The 22,977-nt window shown below is 45.4% G+C and overlaps 1 protein-coding gene across 1 annotated transcript; it reads right to left on the reverse strand.

The window, feature by feature from the left end:
• Positions 1-7,997: 7,997 nt before the first annotated feature.
• Positions 7,998-22,597, reverse strand: LOC119153974 (annexin A8-like). Its single transcript, XM_037401014.1, has 13 exons — positions 22,472-22,597; positions 22,315-22,361; positions 17,581-17,671; positions 17,222-17,316; positions 15,981-16,094; positions 15,035-15,125; positions 14,340-14,419; positions 13,682-13,741; positions 13,071-13,164; positions 11,182-11,277; positions 10,750-10,808; positions 9,802-9,924; positions 7,998-8,375 (listed from the first exon to the last, which is right to left on the reverse strand). Exons 2-13 carry the CDS (start codon positions 22,333-22,335, stop codon positions 8,319-8,321), a joined length of 981 nt encoding a protein of 326 aa, XP_037256911.1. The 5' UTR covers positions 22,336-22,361; positions 22,472-22,597; the 3' UTR covers positions 7,998-8,318.
• Positions 22,598-22,977: the final 380 nt, after the last annotated feature.

Here is a 22,977-nt window from a genome sequence, read left to right on the forward strand (position 1 = left end):
CAGACATCACGGGGGATCCTGGGCAAGACATGTTGAAAATGTTTCCTATTCTTTCTGAGGTGGAGTCCCGTTTTTAAAACACCTGTGAGGGTGCAATGTCAAAGCCCAAGGCAGGCAGCCAGTGGGCCGACTGGCACGGCCCTTCGCTACCCCGCTGTCCCCGGCAGGGGTACTGGCAGCCTGGTGGTCCCACCAGGACAGGGCTCAGAGCCGGCAGGAAGGGAAGGAGGCAGGTTTGTTATTACTGCACTGAACTAAGAGCTCTCTGCCCGCTGAAAGGGATTTCTCCCTTGCCTTGGCTGTGATCTCAGGCTAAGCTGGGGCAAGTCCCTTCCCGGGCAAGGAAGCACTGCGCCAGGTTTTTGCTGTTGGGGCTGGCACATGGTCAGGCAAAGCCTGGGAGCAGCGACAGGCAAGAGTACGTGGTTGGGAGCAGGGAAAGGGGAGTGGAACAGCTTGCTTTCACCATCAGTGAGCTGTTCAGTCTGTTCAGGCAACCCCTTGAAACAAATTGCAGCCTCAGGCTACAAATACTGGTGTAAGTTCTCTGCTGATTTGTCCCCAGCAGCAGTTCATCACCGAGTCAGGTGAGTGCCAGAGAAAAGGAAGTACATCAGGTCTGCTAGGGCAGTGGGTAGCTAGCACATAGCTAACATAATGACATAATTGTCACCTGTAGCATAAAACCACACCCTAAACCGCCTTTTTCCCCCTTGGTTAGATCTATCATCTGTCCTGTACATTGTGTGATTTTTCTGTTTAAACTCAGCCTTGGGGCAGGAGTTTCCCCTTAACGTGCACTTGTGCAATGCCTAGCATCATGGGGATCCAATCTTAATTGTGTGCCTAGAGATCATCACTGCTCTTTAAGTAGTCTCACAAAAATGGAATGCATTCAACTGCTGCCAGCAATCTGGGCTATCCAGTAGTGCTCCCTCCTCACTATATTTGCAGACCTACTTTGGAGAACTTTTCCATCTTCTCCTGCTTCCTGCAGGGGTATTATCTGTGCTTGCAAGGATTCAATTAATGCCATTGATGTGGAATGTTGTTCCATTCATCACTAGCCACTGCATCTAATGAATAGGATAATCTAATTCTCCCCAAATGAATATGACACCAAATTAAAAGAGTTCATAAACAGACTCCAAAATGGAGTGAGTTTGTTTCAATTTATTGCCTTTTAAATTGCACTGGATCCCTCAAGTACCAACCTAGCTATAAACAAGTCAGTGACTGAGTTTGAAAGATTATTATCACTAATGTTCGCCTTTATTTATACTAGAATTGAGTGTTAGTATTAGCTGGAGGAAAAGCAAAAGGAAGGTCATCCAAATGCCACAGTTTTTAACCACAATTTTCCTGAACTAGTGAGAGGGCTTTAAGGCACAATGTATTCTAGACAAGTATTTTTGCTATGTTTACTGTCACTGGAGCATTTAACAAAGTGGTTATGACCTATCATTGAAACCATGTGAAAAGTTCACCAGAAAACCAGAAAAAAGTAGCAATGCCTACTGGGTACTTGGCCAGTTTCAGAAGAGGCTTCTCTCTCTAGCTTCCACCAAAAAAACAAACAAACAGTTATTCCAATGTTTTGCCTGGTATCGTTTTATTTTGGAACCAGCTGTTAGACAATTTATTCTGTACATGAAGACAGATGATCACGCTAAGCTTTTTTTTGAATTCAGCCTGGGTTTCAGTATCCTGTCCTTGTCTGACCAGCCTTTCCAGAATATCTGACTGGAAAAAAGATAATTAGTGTGGCTGTGGACTTCTTACAGGATGATCTAGATGAAAGAGGAAGAGAAAGGAACTACATACAGACTTAGTGTAGTACTTACAAAGTATATCATATAGGATCACCGGTTTAAACGTGGACAGTATCTGGTTTTTCAGAAGAAACCGATCTTCTGTTTTACTGCCTGAAAATCCAATTTATTTAACAGCTTCTACCATGGAATCGGAACACTTCCCCAAAATTAATCAATTTATCCTCATTACAGACAGTCCTAGGAAGTAAAGATCTACCTCTGCCTGGCTTTTACAGTTAGCCCATTACTTATGGTAGCAGAGCTCTGGCTTAGAAATCCAGAGCTATCAGGTCTGCAGAGCATCTACCACATTGCTGGGCAACCTGTTCCAGTGTTTCCCCACCCTCACCATAAACAGTTGCTTCCTTATATCTAGTCTAAGTCTACCCTCTTGTAGTTTAAAACCATTACCCCTTGTCCTATTGCAACATACGCTACTAAAAAGTTTCCCCCCATCTTTCTTATAAGACCCCTTCAAGTATTGAAAGGCTGCAATAAGCTGCCCCTGGAGCCTTCTCATTTATATCATGATTTTCAAAGACTACAAGACAATTTTCTTTTCAGCCCTAAATTTGGCCTTTAATACTCCATGTGTGTGGCACAGACTCAGACCTTGTTCTGCCTTGCCGGCAAGGAAACAGCCAAGGCTGAGATGGTGCCTGTGCATGGATAGCCACGAGATCCTATCATATTTAAGCAGGAATTTCTTGAATTAATACAAATGATTGATATGATCTTAGGGAAAGGAGTAGCTCTGTTTGTTTAGTAAGGCATCTCTCTTTGAGTCTAGGATACTGCAGTATTGAATGAATATTCTAGTATTTTACGTTAGGGAAAAAGAATTCTAAATAGCTAATAAACTTCTGAACAATAAGCTATGTTTGGAATTGATCAGCACAGAATGGGAATAACTTTCTGCACCTTCCTTTTGCTACTTTTCTACTGCAAACTAGAAAGTTGACCATGACTTAGCGTTTCTTACAAAAATATTTCATATTCATGTGTCATAATTGCTTCTAGCTAAGTAATGAAGTAAGGTTGAGGTGAAACCCTAGAAACTGTGGAAAGGAAAGGCTAAGTGACTAACACAGCAAGGTAGCAAAGCTGTTGGGTGATCCTGATAGGCTTCATAAGCTTTGAATTTATGAGTTCATGAGTTCACGAGAGGAAATTCCAGCAAGGCTAGAAGTCGACGTTAGCTGTTCTCTGCCTATTTCTTCTTGTCTAGACCTTTTGGGATCTGTTTAAAATCAGAATTTAGCCCCCCCAACAATGATCTTTTCTGTTGGAGAAGATTGTTAATGACATATAAAGCAATGACTCTTCCCTCCCTTTTGAAGAACATCTGCCTTTATTATGACTAAAATAACAAGGGATCTTTCAGCTCAGTCTGTGGGTAAAGGGAGGAACTGAAGGGGACAATGTGGTTCCTTGGCTTAAACTAAACCAGAAATTTAGAATATTTTGGAAAGTAAAAAAAATATTCTGAGGCAAACTGAAATACTCAGTTTTCTCTCCTCCAAAATGTCATGTTTCAGCTTCAGATTAATGAAATCTTTTAATAATTGTTTTTCAGCTTGAAACAGTTTTTAAAATAAAGTTGCCATTTAAAAATCAATACATGGAAATGTTGACTTTCAGTTCTCCCCATTTTTCTGCCTGACCTTTATTTATAAGCTCAGTTAAATTTGATTTATGTCCACCAAATGCCATTTTTCAGTGAATACGCTACTGTCAATAACGTTTTGCCCAGTACTGACTGTGATTCTATGCTTCCCTAGAACATTGCTACACATGACTCAGTTCCTGCTTGGATTGTAACTCAGTTTCAGAGCTCACTGTAATCTATAGCTCCAAAGAGCAATTTCAGCTGAAATCCTAAATTGAATTACAGATTTGTATTGCATTGCTCACTACTTATTAATAATATTGTGCCTACAACATATCCTGTTCTTCATTACCAGAGAGAAAACAGTACTGGTTCCTCTGCATGGTACAGAGCTATTTATTTCTCCAAATGTTAGATCCCTGCATGTACAGAATCTATGGATAACTGCTTTTCTTTTGTAATAAGTACTTTTATCTAGCCAGTAAGGCAGGAAAGGTTTCTCAGGACTATAAAACCACTTGGATGTATCCATACGATTTATACGTCGTAGGAAAATATCACCATATGCACTCTTCTTGTTTCAAAGAAATACTAGCCATTATGGGATGAAGCCCCTGGGAGCTCTGAACTGCCATACCAGTAGCACCCCTAAGCATCATGCATACAACTTTGGGTCAGAAATGCCAGTCCTAAGCTTCCAGCCGAAACGAGCAGTCCAAGGCACAATGCTGATGCAACCAGGGCCAATTGAGATTTGGAACGGGAAGGGATATTAGGAAAACAGAAGCACAGCCTGAATAAAATCATACCTTCCTTCAAACAGACAGGAGCCCAGGTCCCTAGGGCTGACTGTTTCTATCATCTTCTGGGAGGACAGTCAGATATAAAACCTGAAGTATGATTTTTTTCCTGCAGCCTAGCATAAGGGCTTTAGTAAACAACAAATTCTCTACTGCTAGTTTCTTGGAACCTCAGGGATGAGTCCTTTGGGTTCAAATGGATGCCACCAGAAGACCAAACAGCAACTACTTGCAAGGTCAGTATTGTTTGCAGTGATGACAGCGATGGAGAATTGGAATAACCTTCTTGTTTACATGTGGTTTGAGGAGAAAAGCTCACTGCACTGTGTCAAACAAAACATCTCTCTCTGTGCTGCTGTGGTGTCCCAGCCATGGGGATGTGCTGCACTTATCAACCCCAACCACTAAAGAAATGATGAGTCTTTGGAGTCAGCTTGGGCATTTGGATTCAGGGCAGAAGTTGAAGGAAAGCCTGTTATGTCTTTGGCACAGTCCCATCTTAGCATCTTACAGTTTGGCACTATCTTCCCTGCAAGGGAGATCCCGTCCAATAGGTCCCAAAGAAGGTCTACAACTTCATCATCTGATGCCCACCATGCCAGCAAAATGGGCTCCTTCAAGAAAGCCAGGCAACAAACCACAACACTAGGAGACTCCATTATCCCATCTAGATGTCTGCGGCAGGCAGTATTACCTCACTGCAGCAACTACATTAATAAATCAACACTAATTTAACATTAATTGATTAATTTAAGAATAAAAAATAATCAGCAGTTTCCATTCAGAAAGGCTCCCCTCTGCCCAGCAATGAGGATGCTTTCCTCTCCAGCCTCCCTTCAGCCCACTCCAGAGTGACTAATGGGGCCATTCATGACAGTCCAACCCCCCTCCCCTCCCCCCCAGGCAGCACACTGTGCTGTGCTGTCCTGTGTTTTGGCAAACCCATCCTCTGCTGTGAAGAGAAGAAGTGCTGTCTGGCCTGCCTCACAGATGCCCCAATGCCAGCTTTGGTGGCTCAGGCAAGGGTCTTTCCCTGCCCCAGCTCAGCAGCCTACACCATCCAGGTGTGCCTCTGTGCACTGCTGGGGAAACCACAGGGAATGAGGAAAATGGAACATCCTTCTCAGATGATTTCCTCCCCTTTAAAAAAACATTCCTAAGCATAGGGAGATGGGAAAGAGTTCTCCCACTTTGCCCAACTAAGATATTCGCTGTTCTCCTACCTCCTGACGAGTACAAGATTTTTTTTAACCTCAGTTTGAACGCTTAAATATATTTTATCCAAAAATTACTCTGACTTGCTGCAAAATAGAAACACAAGTGAAGCCAGACTCATCCAGTGTTTTTTTTTTCTCTCCAGAAGTCACAGTGATGAGATACCACTCAAGCAGAGCCTTTGCTTGCCTGTGGCTGGCTGCTGCCTGGGGATGCTGGGTTTCAGGCCACATCTGCACTGGGATATTGGGAGAATTAAGGAACACTATATAAAGTCAGCTTCCTCTGGAATGGGAGCCTTAAGGGATTAAACATGATTTACGTGCATTACCATCATATCTGCAATAGATTTTTGTTAGGTTTTCCAGGTGTCAGGAACAGATCTAGTAGTTGGAGTCAACTATTCCTATGTACACCTGGGTGTGAGATGAGCAGAGAGCCTACACCCCACCACACTGCCAGTTAGCACAGCTCCTGCTGTGTGTGCGCCGTGTCCAAGGACACACAGCAAGCACCCAGGGAGGGACAGCAAGGTGGCATTAGTGCAGTCTTTGGAGACTCCCCACACACAGGTCTTCCTACACCACAGAAGGTGGAGAAAGGCTTGCACACAGGCAGCAGGTGGCCCCACACCAGTCCCGGGCATTTTTTACATTGTCCCTGTTACCTTTTCTTTGCTGAGCTTTTATCTTGATTTTGGTGCAATAAAATCATATTAATTAAACTGTGAACGAATAGAAAGGCCCTAAGTCAATATTTGCATTTGGAAAAGACTGGTTAGAACAGCTTAGGAATTGATTCTGCTTTATTAAAGCACCTGTTCACCCAGGGAACATTTTAGCAGCAATCAATATGTAATTAAATCTTTATTGATGTTGTACAATTGTTTTGTTTCCCAGCAATTATGGTGATAGAATCAGCTTCCCTCGGTTGTTCCTCCTTCCTAGCTTTGCCTCTGTACCTCTCCCAAGCTGGCATTAGTGAATGGGGACCACAATGACACCAAAACAGCTCTAACCCTAACGCACTGCGCCAAGCACAGGCCAAGGAGAAAAGCCAAGCTCTGACCTGAATAACCTGGTAACAACAACAGGTGCATCAAGATGATACAAGCACAAAAGTTTCGGGGAAATCAATGGGCATCTCTGGACTAAAATATCCGTGAAGAGATGAGCTTTCATTAGGCTGTTCTGGTCAGATTTTAAGGCGCTCACAGCTGGGATTACTTCTCACCCCCTGCCTGTCCAGCCCCAGGAGATGCAGATGCCGCGGGTAGGAGGGCACGGATCACTCCCGCTCCTTGCCTGGGCAGTCACACACTCCCGTTCGGCCTTTCCCAAAGCACCCCCCGAACACGGGGGGAACGGCGCCCGTTATCCCTAAAGCCTCATCCCACCCGGCTGGTCCCAGCAGGATGCTCCCGCAGAGCCTCTCAGCCGCACCGGAGCTGCGGGGCTGCAGGGCGAGAGTCCCGAAACTGGGCCCACGCAGGGGACAGCTGCCAGCAAACGCGCCCCCCCGTTACGGGTTTTTAAAGAGCTGAGAGGATAAACCTTGCTTAAAGAGGAGCGGGGCGCCCCGCATTCCGCACTCCGCGCCGCCCCGGAGCCATGAGGGGGGTCCGGGCCGCGCCCAGCCACCCGCCCCGCCGGCCGCCAGGCGCCGGGGTCCCGCCGGGGTCCCTGAGCCCCCGCCCCGGCCGCACGCGGGCGGCCCCCAGCAGGTGGCGCTGCGAGCGCGGCTTTCCCCGCGGCGGCCACCCACCCCGGCGCGCCTCCCGCAGCCACCGGGGCAGGCGGGTCACCGGCGCCCGTGGGGACGAGCGGCTCCCCGCAAGCTCAGGTGGGGCTTCTGCCCGGGCTCCTGGTCACTTCGGCAGCGCAAGGGAGGAACCACCCCTCTGCCAGAAGGTTCACCCACCTGATCAGAAAAGCCGCTTTTGGTAATCACACGTGTCACTGATTTGCTTTAAGTGCGGAGAGTCAAGACCCGAGCTTCTCAAAGCATTCCACCCTGCTCTCCCTGCCCGAATCTGCAGCCTCACTCAGCAAGCGGTAGGTGCAGTCATGGCTGGGACGGGGGTGGACTTCCAAGGGATCCACTGACTTGTGTAAAGTTGCTGTGAAACTAGGAGCAGAAACAGGTCTGCTCCCAAGAGCGGGATATCCTATATTCACCAAAACATCCACCCCAGCTTTGATTTCCCCACAGTCTGGCACTGATGTCCCCCCCGGGCTTGCCGGTCTGCCCCCGCGGAGACTCGCACAAGCAAGAATTAAAACAGAGGCACGGCTTTCAACTTTCACATGCTTACAGCCCCTTTGGCTCTGCCATTCCCGGCTCCTCGGGGAGCCTGCGCTGAAGTTATGCAGATAAGGCTGCTAAACCAGCCCCCTAGGACTGAATTCTCCGCGCTGACCCATGCCCTCAAGCTTCATTAATAATCTGGGGCTCCCTCCAGACCTGCCCTGCTAGCATCAAAGGGTCAGTGCTGGACTACTTTGCCCTAGTGAGCTTAACAAGGCTTCAGGACAGCCCAAGCTTTGTAGGGTTGTTCAGACTTGCAAAACACCTACAGAGGGTTGAAAAAGCATCTTTAATTTCACATCTAAGTGCCACCCATCACGGCATACTAAAAGAGAAGGGAAATCACACAGAAAAGAATGGAAACAAAAAAGAAACATTCCCACTTGTGTTTGAAAAAACGTTGGGGAAGCTAACAGCTCCCACATACTTCAGAGAGCTTTGGAAGTCATGACCATTAATTTGATCTTTTTCTTCCCACGTGGATCAATGAGTTTGCTACATGTACACCTTCAGACCCTTGTCCCCTGTTGATTTTCTTTCTGTATCTGTTTCAGATCCTCCTCCTAGATTTTGTCAGTCACTGCCACAGAGATTCAGCAAAGCTGTCTTGTAATCACCACTGGTGTCATCCTGAGGAGGAAAAAAAAAGAAAAGAAAGTGAGTGTGGAAGTTCCTCTGCATGCTCCGAGTGTTGACACTGTCAGTCCATGGAACATGCCCACACAGGAAAAGGACTTTGGAAAGAGCAAGCCTGACTTCAGCAGAGTTACTGCCAGCTGACACAGCATCAAAAGTGAAGGGAGAGATGAGGCTTGTAGCTGCCACCTGAAATAACATTTATCAAGCCCAATTCTTTTCTTTGGAATCCAGGTGAGCAGTTCATCAGGGCTCCATCCCACAGAGCAGCACAAAGTTAGCATGAATGAAGACAACCAAGCCTGTTGGGTTCAAATTTTACATCCCTGGGTATTTGTTCCAGAGCACCTCTCTGACAGGAACAGAAAGGGCAGTACAGTTAGCCCTGACGCATGATGTGTTTTTAAAAGCCACAAATATGGTCATTTTGGTCTAGAGAATCACTACAGAGAATATCACTAGATAAAAAATTTGCTCCCTTTGAATGTTTTGTGATGACAGGTGTAAAGCCAGTTCCACTTCTCAGAAAGAATCAATATTCTGTACAGACCCTTGAAGACTGATCATTAATCAACATGACAGACACTGACAATGTTGATTAGAAGAAAGGCCCTTCATTACAGAGCCAGACTTCCCATGGGGACTGCTAAGGACAGGGCTTAAGTGCCATTTGCACTGGGGGAGAGGAATGTCCCACAGTCCTTAGGACAAATGGTAAAACCCAGCATTTCAGCCCTAACAGGGGAGGGCCATTCACCCAGAGCTGAGACTCAAGTCTCAAAAGCTACAATAAGCTTTGACAAGGTTCAGTTTCTAAACTTATCTTACCACGGTACAGACCAGGCCATCATCTGGGATGTCAGCTTAACAAAACCAAACCAAACAACAACAACCACCCCACAAACCAACCCCCCAAACAAACAAAAAAAGCCACACACACACCCCAAAAAAACACCCAACAACCCAAACCACCCAACCAACAACAAAAGGAAAACCAAAAAAGCACACACAGCACCGTTTTGACTTGTACAGCATGGGTCTGAGGTAGTTAAGGACTGCAGAGAGAGGAGGAAAAGGCACAGCAGCATGGGAAAGGTGTAACAGGGAGGCTTAAGTGAATCTAGATTCATTTAGGAGATCACAAAGTGCATGGATACAGAGTCTGGTCCATGAAAAACCTGGAGCAGTCTCTCCTCAGGTTTGACTTTGCCCAAGTCACTTATAGACCATACAGTCAGAGTCACCTTTTAGGCATATGTCTCTCAAGGAGATGACTATTAATAGGCCTAATGAAGCAGAGCTATGATCTTAGCAGAAATGAGAGTTTTACTGAAAACAACCGTGAAAGCACCCCATAGTGCTGGGCATGTTAGGAATGTATCTGACAGCTAAGAACCATCATTATCAAGATGCTGCTTACCAGAATCATACTGGAGAGAGATTTTCCTGCCATACGCTTGAATTCGGGCTTTATAAGATTTAGGTCAACTTCACTCCGAGAAACAATCACTCTTATAAGGGTCCCATCATCGGTGCCAGCCCCCTGGAATAACAGATATATCAGTCTGCAATGGTAGTGGGTGTTCAAGGGATAAGCTGCTGCAAACTGGTCCAGGACACAGGAGATGGCAGCCTTCAAATATTGCTTGGTACGCACATCTGCTTCTCTTTTTGGAGGGCCAGCAACCCACCCACCCCCCAGGGGCCACCATCAATACCATAAGCCCACCATGGAAGTGTGCTATAAGTCTTTGCATATGTCAAATGCAAAAGCAAACATGCTACAGAGTTGGAAATTGGCACTGAATACATTGTGCTTCTGCAGCATCACCCATGCAACACGTGGCTTCAACCAATATTGTTTAACCACGTACAGGAAAATTAAGATCATGTTGATAACAAAAATAATCAGTCATCTCAGCTTTCCACAAAGCTGGGAGAGCTGACATCTTTTACATATCAGTTAAGAGTTACAGCGGCACAATCTGCAGATGCCTTACAGGTCCCCATTTGGAACTCTTTCATTTTATACAGCCATTGAGAGAATTACTTCCTAAAAAGAAAATAATTTAAGTTAACATTATGGACAAAACTCCACCATGATCATCCTCCTATAAAAGGCTCTTCCAGCAGTTTTGTCCATTTTCTAGAAAGCGGGACCGAGCTCCTTACAGACTACCAAGACGTAAAAGCCAGACTGTTTTGGTAGCTCAAGCTTAAAGAGTACTTTTCTACCCAAGATGTTTGAAGGCATTGCAACAATAGCACTAAACTTGCTGGATTTTGCCAAAATCTTGGCTCTTCTAATTTGAATTGGTGAAAGCCAGGTTACAGGTTAAGTCCAGTATGTTACAATGAAGAGTCTTACCTTTAACGCATGGTACAGCCGCTCTGCAAAGTAGCAATGGACGTTCCTGGTGCATTTCACTGGACACATGAAAAGGCTCAGTAAGAATCAAATCCAGTCCAGAGCAGCAGGTAACAGATTCGAATGCTTTCTATTAAACCATTGTGCCTCTCAGATCTGAGTTTATCTTACCTAAGAGGTACGCTTTGCTTCCTGCCAGATACCTTTATAAAAGGTAGATCAATCCCATGAAGTGCTCAAGGCCAGGCTGGATGTGGTTTTGAGCAACCTGGTCTAGTGGAAGGTGTCCCTGCCCATGGTGTCAGGGTTGGAACTAGAAGGTCTCTAAGGTCGCTTGAGACCCAAACCATTCTATGATTCTATAACAGTCAACTGCTGCAGGAAAAAGGCAGCAGGCTCAGACAAAAGGAAGAGAAACGTAGCTGCTCTTACCAATAGCCAGCATGGCATCCTCAAGCGAGCCATGAGTTTCACTCTGGATAGAGTCCTCTATGCTCTTACCGGCCAGTTTCTGGTATTCTTCAAACACTGTTTGAAACACAGAGAACTTAATTTTTTTTCTACCAAGCAACCGCTCAGGCATTTTGTGCCCCATATTTACAGGTATTGCTTGTGTGGTGATATGAAAACACAGATACCACTACAGCAATGGCCACATTTGCACCAACTTCAGGAGACTCTAGTCAAGCCCAGAAATCAGCTACAAAAGTGGATGGCAATGTTCACAAAACCCCAGCCCATTCATGGGTCTTAATTCCTTGCCTTCATTTGAAAATGCAAGTTCAGTTACCTTGTATTCATTTGGAAGCCTGACCCTTTGTTGCTGCCTTTAACCACACAAACGAAGCAGGCAGCAGCAGATTATGTACAAACCTATCATTTGGTCTTGTGTTTGTTGATGTCACTAACTTCAAAATAATAACAAAATAAAACCAAATGAAATCTAGGACTATGCTGCTCATGGCCCTTGGACCTTTAAATGATGACAACAGTTTGGGAGAACTTGTTATTTCAACCACAATTTTTTTTTTAAAAAACAACCACCTCAGAAAAAATGAGCAAAACAGGTGCAGATTTGAAGAAATTTGAACTCCCACATTCATAAAAGCTCAGCAACAGAGTTTTTGTTTACATTATACACTCTGGGTGCACCAGGGTTCAGAATTACAGATCTCAGTTTTGATTCCTAGCTTTCAGACTAACAGAGAAGGAAAACTGTTAAGCAATGTGATGGACATCTTAATGAAGTTTGCTCAGCATTCAAGATCAGATACTTAAACATTAACACTCATACTTTGGGGAAAGGCAATACCACAGAATAGACAGATGGATACAGCAGTCTCAACTCAGGCATACTCTCCGTGTTAAAACCAAAAAAATAAATAGCAGCAACAATTACAGGCTGCCATAGCACAGAGAAAATGACTTTCCCCGTGATACAGTAGGTCCCAGAGATGGCTTGCATCCTGACCACAAACTAGATGAAATTCAGCTCTTTAAGGCAGACACAGCCAAAGACTAGAGACCACTTTTTTTCGGTTCGTTTTCTAACTGATGCTGGGAGCTTAAATTTCAAACGCAAGGGGGAGCTGGCCTCCGGGGCCTGGAAAACAGCCTCAGAAGACCTCAGCTTGAAAAAAGCTCAGGCATACCTAATTTATCACCAGCTACATTTATCAGTTTAGATCCAGCTGATTTGCACAGTACTAGATATGCTTAGATTCAGCTGACATAACAAAATCTCTTAGTCAGAGCCTTGGACTGCTTCAAAAGTCTAGAGATGACAAGGCCAGGTCTCTGCTGCCCAGGGCAGTGGGGAGCTGAGGCTCCCTTAGCTGGAGCTGGGTTAGTGTCTGCCCTCCCGGCAGCCTCTGGCGCTCTCAGCAGAACTTGGGACAGAAACACAGGGTGCACCTTGTGATGCTCCAGTATTGAATAATCAGATACTTTTTCTGTGATTTTTTTTCCCCAGAGAAACCCACATCCAAGAGCTCACGGGTCTGTCCATTCCATGCTCCCACCTGGTTAGGAAGGGATTCTCTCTCCCTCTCCCCTTGGGTTTACAAAAACTGTTATCCCATCCAGCCATCACCGCTGCATAATGACTCCTAGATAAGTCACCTGATTTTCAGCAGCACTAAGTCTTCATAAGTTTTCATGGAAGCTGCTGACAGCTTTTTGGTCACTGAGTGACCAAGGATTAGGAGACACTCTCAGGTGTTTCTTTCGGAGCCATCTCTCCCATCTATAGCCCTGTCTCTTCTTTTTTGCTAGAGTGATTTCTCATTTCAGAGGCTTGGGCGTTTGGGCTCGCTCCATACCTTTAAGCAAGTGTGTGGCACTCCTTGAGCACAAGATGGTGATGAACTGCATCTCATCAGTGCCCCGTATCTTCTCCCCAGCAGCATAGAGAGTCTGTAATCGAACACACAACTGTTAGAGCAATGTTCTGTATGTGCAGCTGGTAAAGGAGCAGTTTGGCTTAAGGCCTTGCTAGGTAAAGGGGTTTGAAGTGACCAAAACCACTGTGTGAGCTAGGCTCTTCTAGAATGGTTGATTATGAACCCTGACCATGTCTTCTAGTCAAATTGGAGCAGTCACTGTCTCCACCCTTTCCATCCCTCCTGCAGCAGCTGGAGCAGCCAAGAATATTTCTGCGGTTTCTTACCTATTCTTTGCTCTCCCCCTCCACCACACCCGTGTACTTTCACACATCAAAAGCAGCTGAGCCCAAGCCCAGCTCTCATCACTTCTCTTTGGAACATCAAGGCTTAGCAGTGCAGGCAAAACTGAAGAATCCCAAGTTGCTTCTGCTTGAAGACCAGCTTGCCCAAACTATTGTGACTCCAGGGCTCTGCTGCCCACTGAAGCGCTCTGAAGTTCAAGACAGGTGGGCTACAGGCATACCACTGATCACTGCATTGGAGAGTACCTTTGCATCCTGGAGAGCCAGCGCTGTGTCCACATAGAGAGTGGCATTGTCCCTCTCACCCTGCGGGAGGAAAGAGAAAGGCAACCATTTTGTCTCATGAAGGTTCTTCCATATATAAGGATCACAGTACACATTCTGGGCAAAGATCGAGTGTCCTTCTCAGCTATCTATTTCTACAGAGTACTCATTCAGGTAGCACAAGTGCCAACGCCCTCACTGAAAGGCACTGAAATCAGTCATATGAAGGAGAGTCAAATAATTACTAAGTTATTCTGCTGCTAGGGAAGAAAATTCGGAAAACGTGACAGGATAAATGCATCCAAATGCACTCAGCATTGAGGGCACAGACTGTGGAAGGGTGGTGAATCACGGTTGAGGAGTATTGTTTTCTAAGACCCTTGCAGAGTGCAATTGCCTTACACACATGTAAAAGTGAGATCTCTACCTGCTGCAGAGCTGACTGTAAGCTCCCAGCTCTCTGTGCTGCTAAGGAAGGGAGGGCTCCTTGCTTCAGGCACACTGAAGCTGAAACACAGATCCAGTTCAAGTGACATGTTTGTCTCTGCCTTTTATGTGGTGATCATGATTGTATTGCCTCTTATATTCCATGTCTCCAAAACGTGAACTTTATAACCTCATTTTTCTTCTCTAGCGTTACCTGAAGAAGGCAAACCAGGATCTGTTCAAAGTGACCACTTGTTTCCGATTTTATGTCTTCCTCAAGATCAGAACCATATTCTACCCAAGGGAAAGAGAAAGACAAGGGAAAGATTTATTTGGGTGATATAGTCAGGATATTACCAGTCATCCAAAGACAAACAGTAGCCTGACTAACCACGAAGGCTGCTAGGGAAAAACACAGGGCTGAGACCAGTTCTCACCCTCAGCGATACCCAGGTTGGCGTTTGCATCCAACTGAGTCATCCCTAGCTCCACTGATGTCCAAGGCTAATGTTAGAGATGTAGTTTCAGGGACCAAATCGATACCGACTATTTACAAATATGTATTTGATAAATTCTCATCTAAAGTGTATTTAATGGGGAGAAAAAGCCACGTGCATAGCTATAGCTCTGTTTGTGTTCTGACAATTGCTGTGTGGCCAAGCTGAACTAAATTTGTGATTTGCTGACCTTTTTCTGTAACTGGATGGAGACCTAGAAATAGATTTTCAAATTCTTTCAGCATAGCCATGTTCTGTTTTCCAGGCTGAAAGCAGATTTAAGGTGCGCCTTCTTGCTCTTAAAAATCCCATTTTCCTGCTGACAGTGCTAGCTGGTTACAGCATTCCTGCTGTGCAATCAGGCAGTCACACATTGCTCCGACCACACAAATCAGAGCCCCAGGCACTTTACCTTCTTTGTAGGCCTTGATTATCTCTTTGATCTGAGATTTTGTCCGGGATGCCAGGATCTCTATGATAACATCTTCACTTGTTCCCACACCCTGTAATAGAAAACATAATGGAGAAATAAAGGTGGAGAAAGGCATCTCATCATGGAGTGGACTTTATTGCTAGAGAAGTATATATAAAGAAGATGCAAGTGAGGAGTTGGGTGGCAGCAACGTGTTAGGCTGTGTGCTGAGCTGTGGGAAACTGTCATGATGAAAGCTGGAGACACAAACCACATTTGGTTTGAACATGGTTTCTTTTACTGAGGTGCCTAATTCACACAGGATGGTTTTATGTAACCCTGCACTTCTGCAGTGCACTTCCGGACTTGGATCTTTGATGACAGACAGCGTTAGAGGGATGCAGGGACACCAATGCTTGTCTAGTCAGTCCATCTTTGTACCATTTTAATAGATCTCTCTCCATCTGAAACTTGAAAAGATGCTGTATGAATAGGTAGGACCCCAGCCAACCCCAGCCTGGCCCTCACACCACCACTTCTTGCCTTTATTAAAGGTTTCATGTCTCAGGTGGTGCATCAGGGCAATAGCTTTGTGTCACTGAGCTTGGTTCAGCACAGGCACTGCAGAAAGCAGCGAGGAGACGTTTAACTGAAAACTGTAATGTGTGGATGTTCATTCCATGTTAAAGCCGAATTTAGTTTTGCTGCTGCATTCCCCAGGCTTTATGAGACACCTATGTACAGAAACTCTCCTACAGCCCTAAATATTAAAGCAGCATTCCCCCCTCAGAATATGCATTAACAGTACAATTAACTATTTCTTAAAGCCAACTGCTAATAACAAATGTAATCACTTAACAGTCCAGTTATTACCACTTGCATTAATAAGCACAGTTACAGGAAACGAGCGCTGTCTGCGCTACGGCTGAAATACCAGCACCCTTACCTTCATGGCATCATAGAGCTCCTTGGCATCATACTTGAATGGGGTGTACATGAGAGCTATAATGAGCCTCTCAAAGTTGCCACTCAGTTCAGACTTCAGGCTTTCAATCAGGTCCTGTTAAACACACATCACACAGTGACACAAAAAGCCTCACCGGATCTTTTTGGTACCCAGTGCCATTTCCATCCCCACAGCCTACAGCAATGAAGCTGAATGACAGTATCATGCTGATAGTTTATTAGGAAAGGTCCTGGGACTCAAAAAGGCACCTAACTCCAAAATGGGATTTGTCTAGGGCCTTCCACATTCCCTGTTGTCCCAGTATGCAAGCTTCCCCCAGGTACTAATTAATTCTGCAGCAGAGCAGGGAAGGTTAAGCTCTTCCTCCACCCTGCTTTACTCTGAGCAGAACTAGGCAGCTGAAGGCTGGATTGAGCAAGGGACACAGCTTCAGAGCGAGCCAATTCCCAAAGCCTGCATATAAACCTGCACCCAGGACTTCTGCAGAACCAGGCGTGCAGTCTTGTTTGAAGACAGATTTCAAACTTTCACGATAGTGCAGGGGTTTTTAGGGTATGAAACACCCTGGTTTAGTGGGATGGAAGCCCTCTACTCATTGTCCCATACTCGCCACACCCCCACATTTGCTTCCCTTTCTGAGCCCTTTCACAGCAGTCTCCTTTCCAGCAAAGGTCATTGGAGACTACAGAGTAGGGGTGGTGGCAGAGTTTGTTGGTGGAAAAGTTTTCCCAATAAAAGTAAGATTTTTACCAGAGACAGAAAGATCACACGAAAACACGGTTGTCAATAACCACAGTTTGCTGTCATTTTCAGAATTGCCAAACAACTATAATTAAATAAGTCTTTAAAGTGAACTTTCTTTGGCATTTTAAAAGGCTCCAAACCAGTATTTTACTCAAAATACCATTTCAAAAGGTATCATTTTTTGTTACATCTTCAAAAACAAGAAGAAATCACACTTTAAGTTAAATTAGATTTTTAAAAAGTATTCCTGGTCAAAATGCATTTTTAAAAAAATTAGTCTTTGGGGGAAAACCAGTTTCTTTGACCAAAAATTAATTTCATACATTCATCCCAGGTGTTAGAGATAAATATTACTCTAATTATTTGCAGAAGACCTGCATATTGTTTGCATCATCCTTGCAAGATGAAATGTACACCCATTGACTAGATCCCACATAGTGCAACAATGACTGAAAATGGCTTTGTTTTGGAAGAACCTTTCCAAACTGTCCTTTGAAGGATTTGGCAATCTCCTGACGCTGCCTATTGCTCCTCTTGGTTAGGACATCAATTATAGCCTGTTCATCAGTCCCTGTGAAGAACAATAATAAGCCATAAACACAGTGTACAGAATAAGTTGAGACCGGTCCAAAATCCCAATTTGGATATTCAGACAGCCTCCTTTACTTCATTGCTTTCATGTAGAAGTTTATGTATGCACTGAGGAAACTTTAATTTTTCATTTTCCACATTAAAAAAGTGATAGCTTTGACTGCAATTTTCTTAAGGAATGGCTTTCATCGTGGCAGTTATAAGCAGAACATAGGCTTTACAGATGCGGTTGGAGTCAACTCACCAAGCCCTTTCATGGCCTTGTAGAGAGTCTGGGCATCAGGTACGGGATCAAAGTTTAAAGCACCTATCGTGGACTTGCCCTCTGCTTCATTCTGAAAGAAGGGGGGAAAAAATATACAGTACTTTTCATCACTGTTTTTCACCAGCTGAAGAAAAAGTATTTTGGAAGTACGTTAACATTATTTTTTGCCTGCACATGGGGAATGCACAGAAAAGCGAAGGGAGTGGTTCAAGGTCTCTCAGCAGAGCTCCAAAGAGAACACAATTTTCCTGCCTCCACCTGCCTGTACCTGCTTTTGGCTCCTGACGCCGACGTGAAGTGCAAAGCATGACTGACACCACTGCAACAGTCACTAGGTCAGACAGTCTGGCAGAAAAAGCTGGGTAGACTAGGCTTCCCTATTCAGCCCTTAAATACAATGCTTCACAACGTGTATGTTGCTGTATCATACTGCATTTCCCAGTGGTTTGGTGCAGAGTAGTTTTTACACATAGTTGTTTGATTTCATGGAATACCCATGCTCTCACAGACCATTTTTCTAAGCAACAGCTTTATTCTGCTGCTGCTGCACTTCTACACAGCTGAATTCAAGGAGGAAGCATTTCTACTAGAAGGATTTGGGCCAAGAGACTACTTTGAAGGAAGAGATCCATCTGGAGGAATGCAGGTTTGATGTTCTCCCTGAACCGAGGGCCAACTACACAGGAACCCTCCAGACAGACATCTAAGGTGCTTCCAGTGCCAGAGCCCCAGGGCAGAAAGACATGCTGAGGCTTATTCCAGTCACCACAAGGTAGTAGGGCCATCAACCAGAACCCAGGCTCAGAGCTTTAATTTAACAACAACTTCAACGGAGTGGCTTGAAGGTATTGATGCATCCCTAACAACAGAGTCCTATCAACAGGGGAGTACACAAGTGGCTAGGCACAAAGAGTCATCATCACTTTATTCCAGTAACGGACACAATTTTCACTTTCTTAGCAGCAGAGAGGTTTACGTTGCCCCAGGAAACTACTATATTCTCATAAATTTATTGCAGGGATAGGGTTAATATTGAACTAATGATATCAGTCTGATCTGATGGAGTTTTCAATGGGCATGGCTTCACAGTCAGATAAAAAACACCCTGAAATCAGAGCTTGCAGACCAGAAGGGATCACTGTGGTCATCCCATCTGACTTGCTTGACATGGACCACCAAGTGCCACCCAGCAGCCTCCTGCTATGACGCAAATCCCTTCTACTCATTTCCTGTGTGAAAGAGGGTTCTACCCCTCTTCTAGAGTCCTTCCAGGTCATCCAAACCCTTCCCAGAGAAAAAGAAAAGCCTCCCCAGAAGACAAAGCCTTCAAACAATCCTTGCCAAGGTAAAAAAGGTTGTGGAAATTCCCTTCAGGACCTGCATTCCTGTTTTTTAATGAGACGCTGGAAGATTGATGGCTGTGTGCTCAGGAGTGTCTGTCAACAAATGCCAGGTCCAGCCTAGCGCCGCAGCTGAAGCGTGGCTGTGTTGTGCTGCACAGATGCTCAGGCTGGCTGTGGGCAAACAGCTCAGGTGTCCTTGTTGAGTGCTTGACCAGTCGACACAGCTGGCACACATTTGCATGCTGGCCCCTTTGCCAGCCAGGCTCTGGGAGCAGTGACAAGCAACCAAAAGGCAGTGACAAGTGTCAAGAGATGCAGTACGTTCATCGATCACCAAGATCTGGGGAAGTTTGCTTTACAGCTAGTGCAGAGAGAGACTCCTGTGCTACCACACCTTGCTCCCAGCAGAAAGACCAGCTGTAAAGCAGATGGTATTGACAGGAAGCTTCTCCATAGGTGAAACTTTGAATCCCAATGATAACTGAGCAGCAAGTTTAAGGCTGTGGTGAAGCTGTCACTGCAGAAAGAGCAGTGACGGACTACAGTATGGCCACCCCCAATTGCACCATGGTGCATGACCAGCCTGGAACAGAGTTTGGCTGAGCTGGTAGGACCCTTGCAAGCGCTCCTTTTCTGGCTGCCTGTGAAGTCAGCCAGCACCATCACAGCTGCCCTGGAAAGGTTACACTCATCCATCTGATTCTGCTCTGAAAAAGGTTGACGACCCTCTCTAGCTCCATGCAAGAACTATGCAAAAGAAACACTCTGGACTCATGCCCGGTGACTCGGTGAAAGATATGGAGTGCAAAGCTGAGCTTTCATTTGGAGGCAGTGGAAAGAGATTAAGCAATGGTCTTTTTTGATCCTAATTCCAATAAACGTTCCCAGCCTATCTTGGCTCAAGTAGCACACCTGTGACTCACTCATACACCTCATTCTCTGTGTACATAATTGTTCCAGCACAGGTACGATCACAACAGGTCTTCAGAGAAATCCTGTTCAGTTTGGTCTTGTTTCCCTAGATGAATTGATCCTACAATTACCTAATTGAAACTACTCAAGGCATCTGCATAACTCCCATGTGAAGACTAATAATTGGCAACAAAGCAATGGAATCAGCGTACCTTGCAGCTGATGCTGTGAAAAGTTTTACAAAAAATGAAGGGGAGGGTGATTAAAGGTTTTCCTACCAGAATATTTTCAAACCTAATCACGAGTTCGTTGAAAAGCTGGGGACAGGTGGGGTTACTAGTTTTTTCAGTAGAAAGTTTCTGAAAGAGTTTGACATTTTTAAATTCTTTTTGGTTTTGAACAGTATTTTTTATGAAGGGTTTAGAAAACCACAACAATTTTTTTTACCACCCTTCCTTTGCCCTCTCATCTTTTTCTCATGCCCCATCCTCTACAACACTGACAGGTAAGAGATCACTGGAGCTTTCAAGGGCTTTTCTCCTTTTCTCCCTCTAAGTTTTCAAACGATTTTCAGCTTGAGGCGTAGAGGGGAACAGATCAGCAGAAAGGGAAAATTTAAAAGTAAGAGCTACCCAAGTTTTGGAAAAAAATTCCATTTCACTATACTAAACTTGCAAAAGGAGATGGGGAGGCAGATGGAAATAATCAGAAAAGAAGATTACAGTTTTAATCTTTCGGGGGGCAGGGAATCATTATGATATGTTTTGAGATAGGGAAGTTTCCATTCTGATGCCTGCTGAAGGGGAGTAGGCTTTAGTCCGGTATCCCCCACCCCAGAAGGTTTTTTGGGTTTAGTTTGTTCTTTTTCTCCAGCTCCCACCCCTCGGTTACAAAACTATAACTGAGGACCTGAAAAACGGTCATGTCTATGCAAAGTGGTTTCTCACTCCTTGATGATACATTGCACCTGGGGTAATAGAATACACCGCAAGACAGCTCTCCTGCACTTCCCGGGTACCTTTGCCGGTGTGTGGCAGCACAGGCCCCTTGCCCTGGCCTCGCTCAGCCACCAGCACCAGGACTGCCAATGCTCCAGCTTGGCAGAGGAGCGCCAGCACTGGAGCCTTGATGCAGGCTCACCCCTTGCACGGGCTGCTGAAACATGAATCACAGAGTCATTTAGGTTGGAAAACACCTTTGAGATCATCAAGTCCAACCGTTAACCCAATACTGCCAAGTCCACCACTAAGCCATGCCTCTAAGCACCACATCAACACTTTTTTTGAATACTTCCAGGGATGGTGATTTCACCACACCCCTGGGCTGCCTGTTCCAATGCTTCACCACCCCCTTTCAGTGACAAAAGTTTTCCTAATATCCAATCTAAACCTCCCCTGGCACAACTTGAGGCCATTTCCTCTTGTCCTGTTCCTTGTTACCTGGGAGAAGAGACCGACCCCCACCTGCCTACAGCCCCTTTCAGGCAGCTGTAGAGAGCAACAAGGTCCACCCTGAGCCTCCTGAAGGCCTCCTCACAACATGGAGTGGGAGGGGACTCTGGGACAAATCTTTCCACAATGACAACAAAAACAGTCCAGAGAAGCCCATGCACGACTGGCAGTGGTGCTGGGCAGGGGCTGGGTGGGAAAGAAGACTCCTCTACCAGTATTCCTCCACCGCATGTCTCCAGTAGGTCTCTTGTAGGCTTTGGTTTATCTGGAGTCCAAGCCTGAGGGTAAACCTGGCCTTCCACAGAAGCTAATGGGAGAACTGCCATGGATGGCAGCAAAGCTGTGCACGTTGCCAGAGCTGCCTGCTGCCTGGCGCCAGCTGTACCCTACAGGCTGCCCCCACACACCTCATGAGCATCCCCCCCTGCATCCTGCTACATACCTCCCAAAGCCACAAGAGTCTGAAAGAGAACATACACAGCATTTCTGGCTTCTAGCAGACAGACAGGGTGTTCACGTTCACATTGTCATTGCGATATTAAAAACCCACCAAAAACAATGTGGCTTGACCACATCTCCCTCTGACCACAGCCTGCCAGCACAGCTGGGGATGAAAATGGGGACAGGCCAGTGCCCTGAACTCAGTGCCACAAGGGAAGGGAGCGGACAAGGAGCCCACAGCTTGCAGGCTTCAGCTGTGAACTTTGCGGTTCCCCAGTACCGTCTCCCCATGCACAGAGGCTCACAAACACTCCCCTGCAGCACTCTTAACCAACTGACCAGGGAGACCCTGCCCTCCTTAAAGCCAGTCATGTTAACACCTTCCTTAATCAAGCTTTTTGAAGTGCTGAATGCTATTTTGTAGCCAGAAAACCAGTAAATAGATCTTGCTGATTTTTAAAGGGAAACATTTAATTCCCACATAGTGCCTGATGCAACTTGTAAGTTACCTTATTAGGGTGCCAAAAAATATCAGGGTGTCTTACTTCAATGTTTCCTCTACTTACCCAGGCCCTCCACCACGCCATTGCAGTCTCAGCAGCGATACCTGGGTCTGTTGATGAAGAGAACCACACATATCACACCTCACGGTCAGGGAATCTCAGATTTGAAGGGGGTGGAGGGAGAAAAGGAAGACGCAAAAATTTGTTTCAATAAACTTACCCCTGGAAAACTGGAATAACTGTACTCCTCAGGAGGCTTGTTCCCTCTGGAAGCTGCAGAACGTAACTGGCCTCTCTGTGCTGGGAACACGCAGGTATAAATCATCCTTACCTACAAATTCCATGGGGCAACGCCCTCAGACATGGCTCAACCTGTTTTTCATATATGATCTCACAAGGAGAGATCAAGTTGCTCAATACACAAGGCTTCCCTTGTGAGGAAAGCATTCAACCCCACTGACTAAAGTTCATTGTAATTTTTTCACTGCTTCTCCCCACACACACCCCCTTCCCTGCTAACATTTTGGCCTCTGGCACAGACACAACATACAAATTACAACCAGGTAATATCTCAGCGTAAAACTCCACCGAGACTTGGTGAGTTCTGCTGTAACAGAATAAGCCACTCATTATTACCGACTCTATCTCTACCAATCTGGGACACAGCAAAACAGGACTCTCAAATCTTAACAAACCCTCCTCCACCTCTCTGCCTTCAAAAAAACT

Source organism: Falco rusticolus, chromosome 9 (assembly GCF_015220075.1).
Source record: "Falco rusticolus isolate bFalRus1 chromosome 9, bFalRus1.pri, whole genome shotgun sequence".
NCBI lineage: Eukaryota > Metazoa > Chordata > Aves > Falconiformes > Falconidae > Falco > Falco rusticolus.

What these genes read in the sequence shown, in the direction of transcription:
- LOC119153974 (XM_037401014.1), bottom strand. Translation starts at nt 22,335, where the DNA reads ATGGCGTGGTGGAGGGCCTGG. An exon ending in AGCTCTATGATGCCATGAAG is followed by an intron (nt 15,126 to 15,980) that starts GTAAGGGTGCTG and finishes TTTCTATTACAG; the next exon opens with GGTGTGGGAACAAGTGAAGA. An exon ending in AATCAAGGCCTACAAAGAAG is followed by an intron (nt 14,420 to 15,034) that starts GTAAAGTGCCTG and finishes TCCCTTGGGTAG; the next exon opens with AATATGGTTCTGATCTTGAG.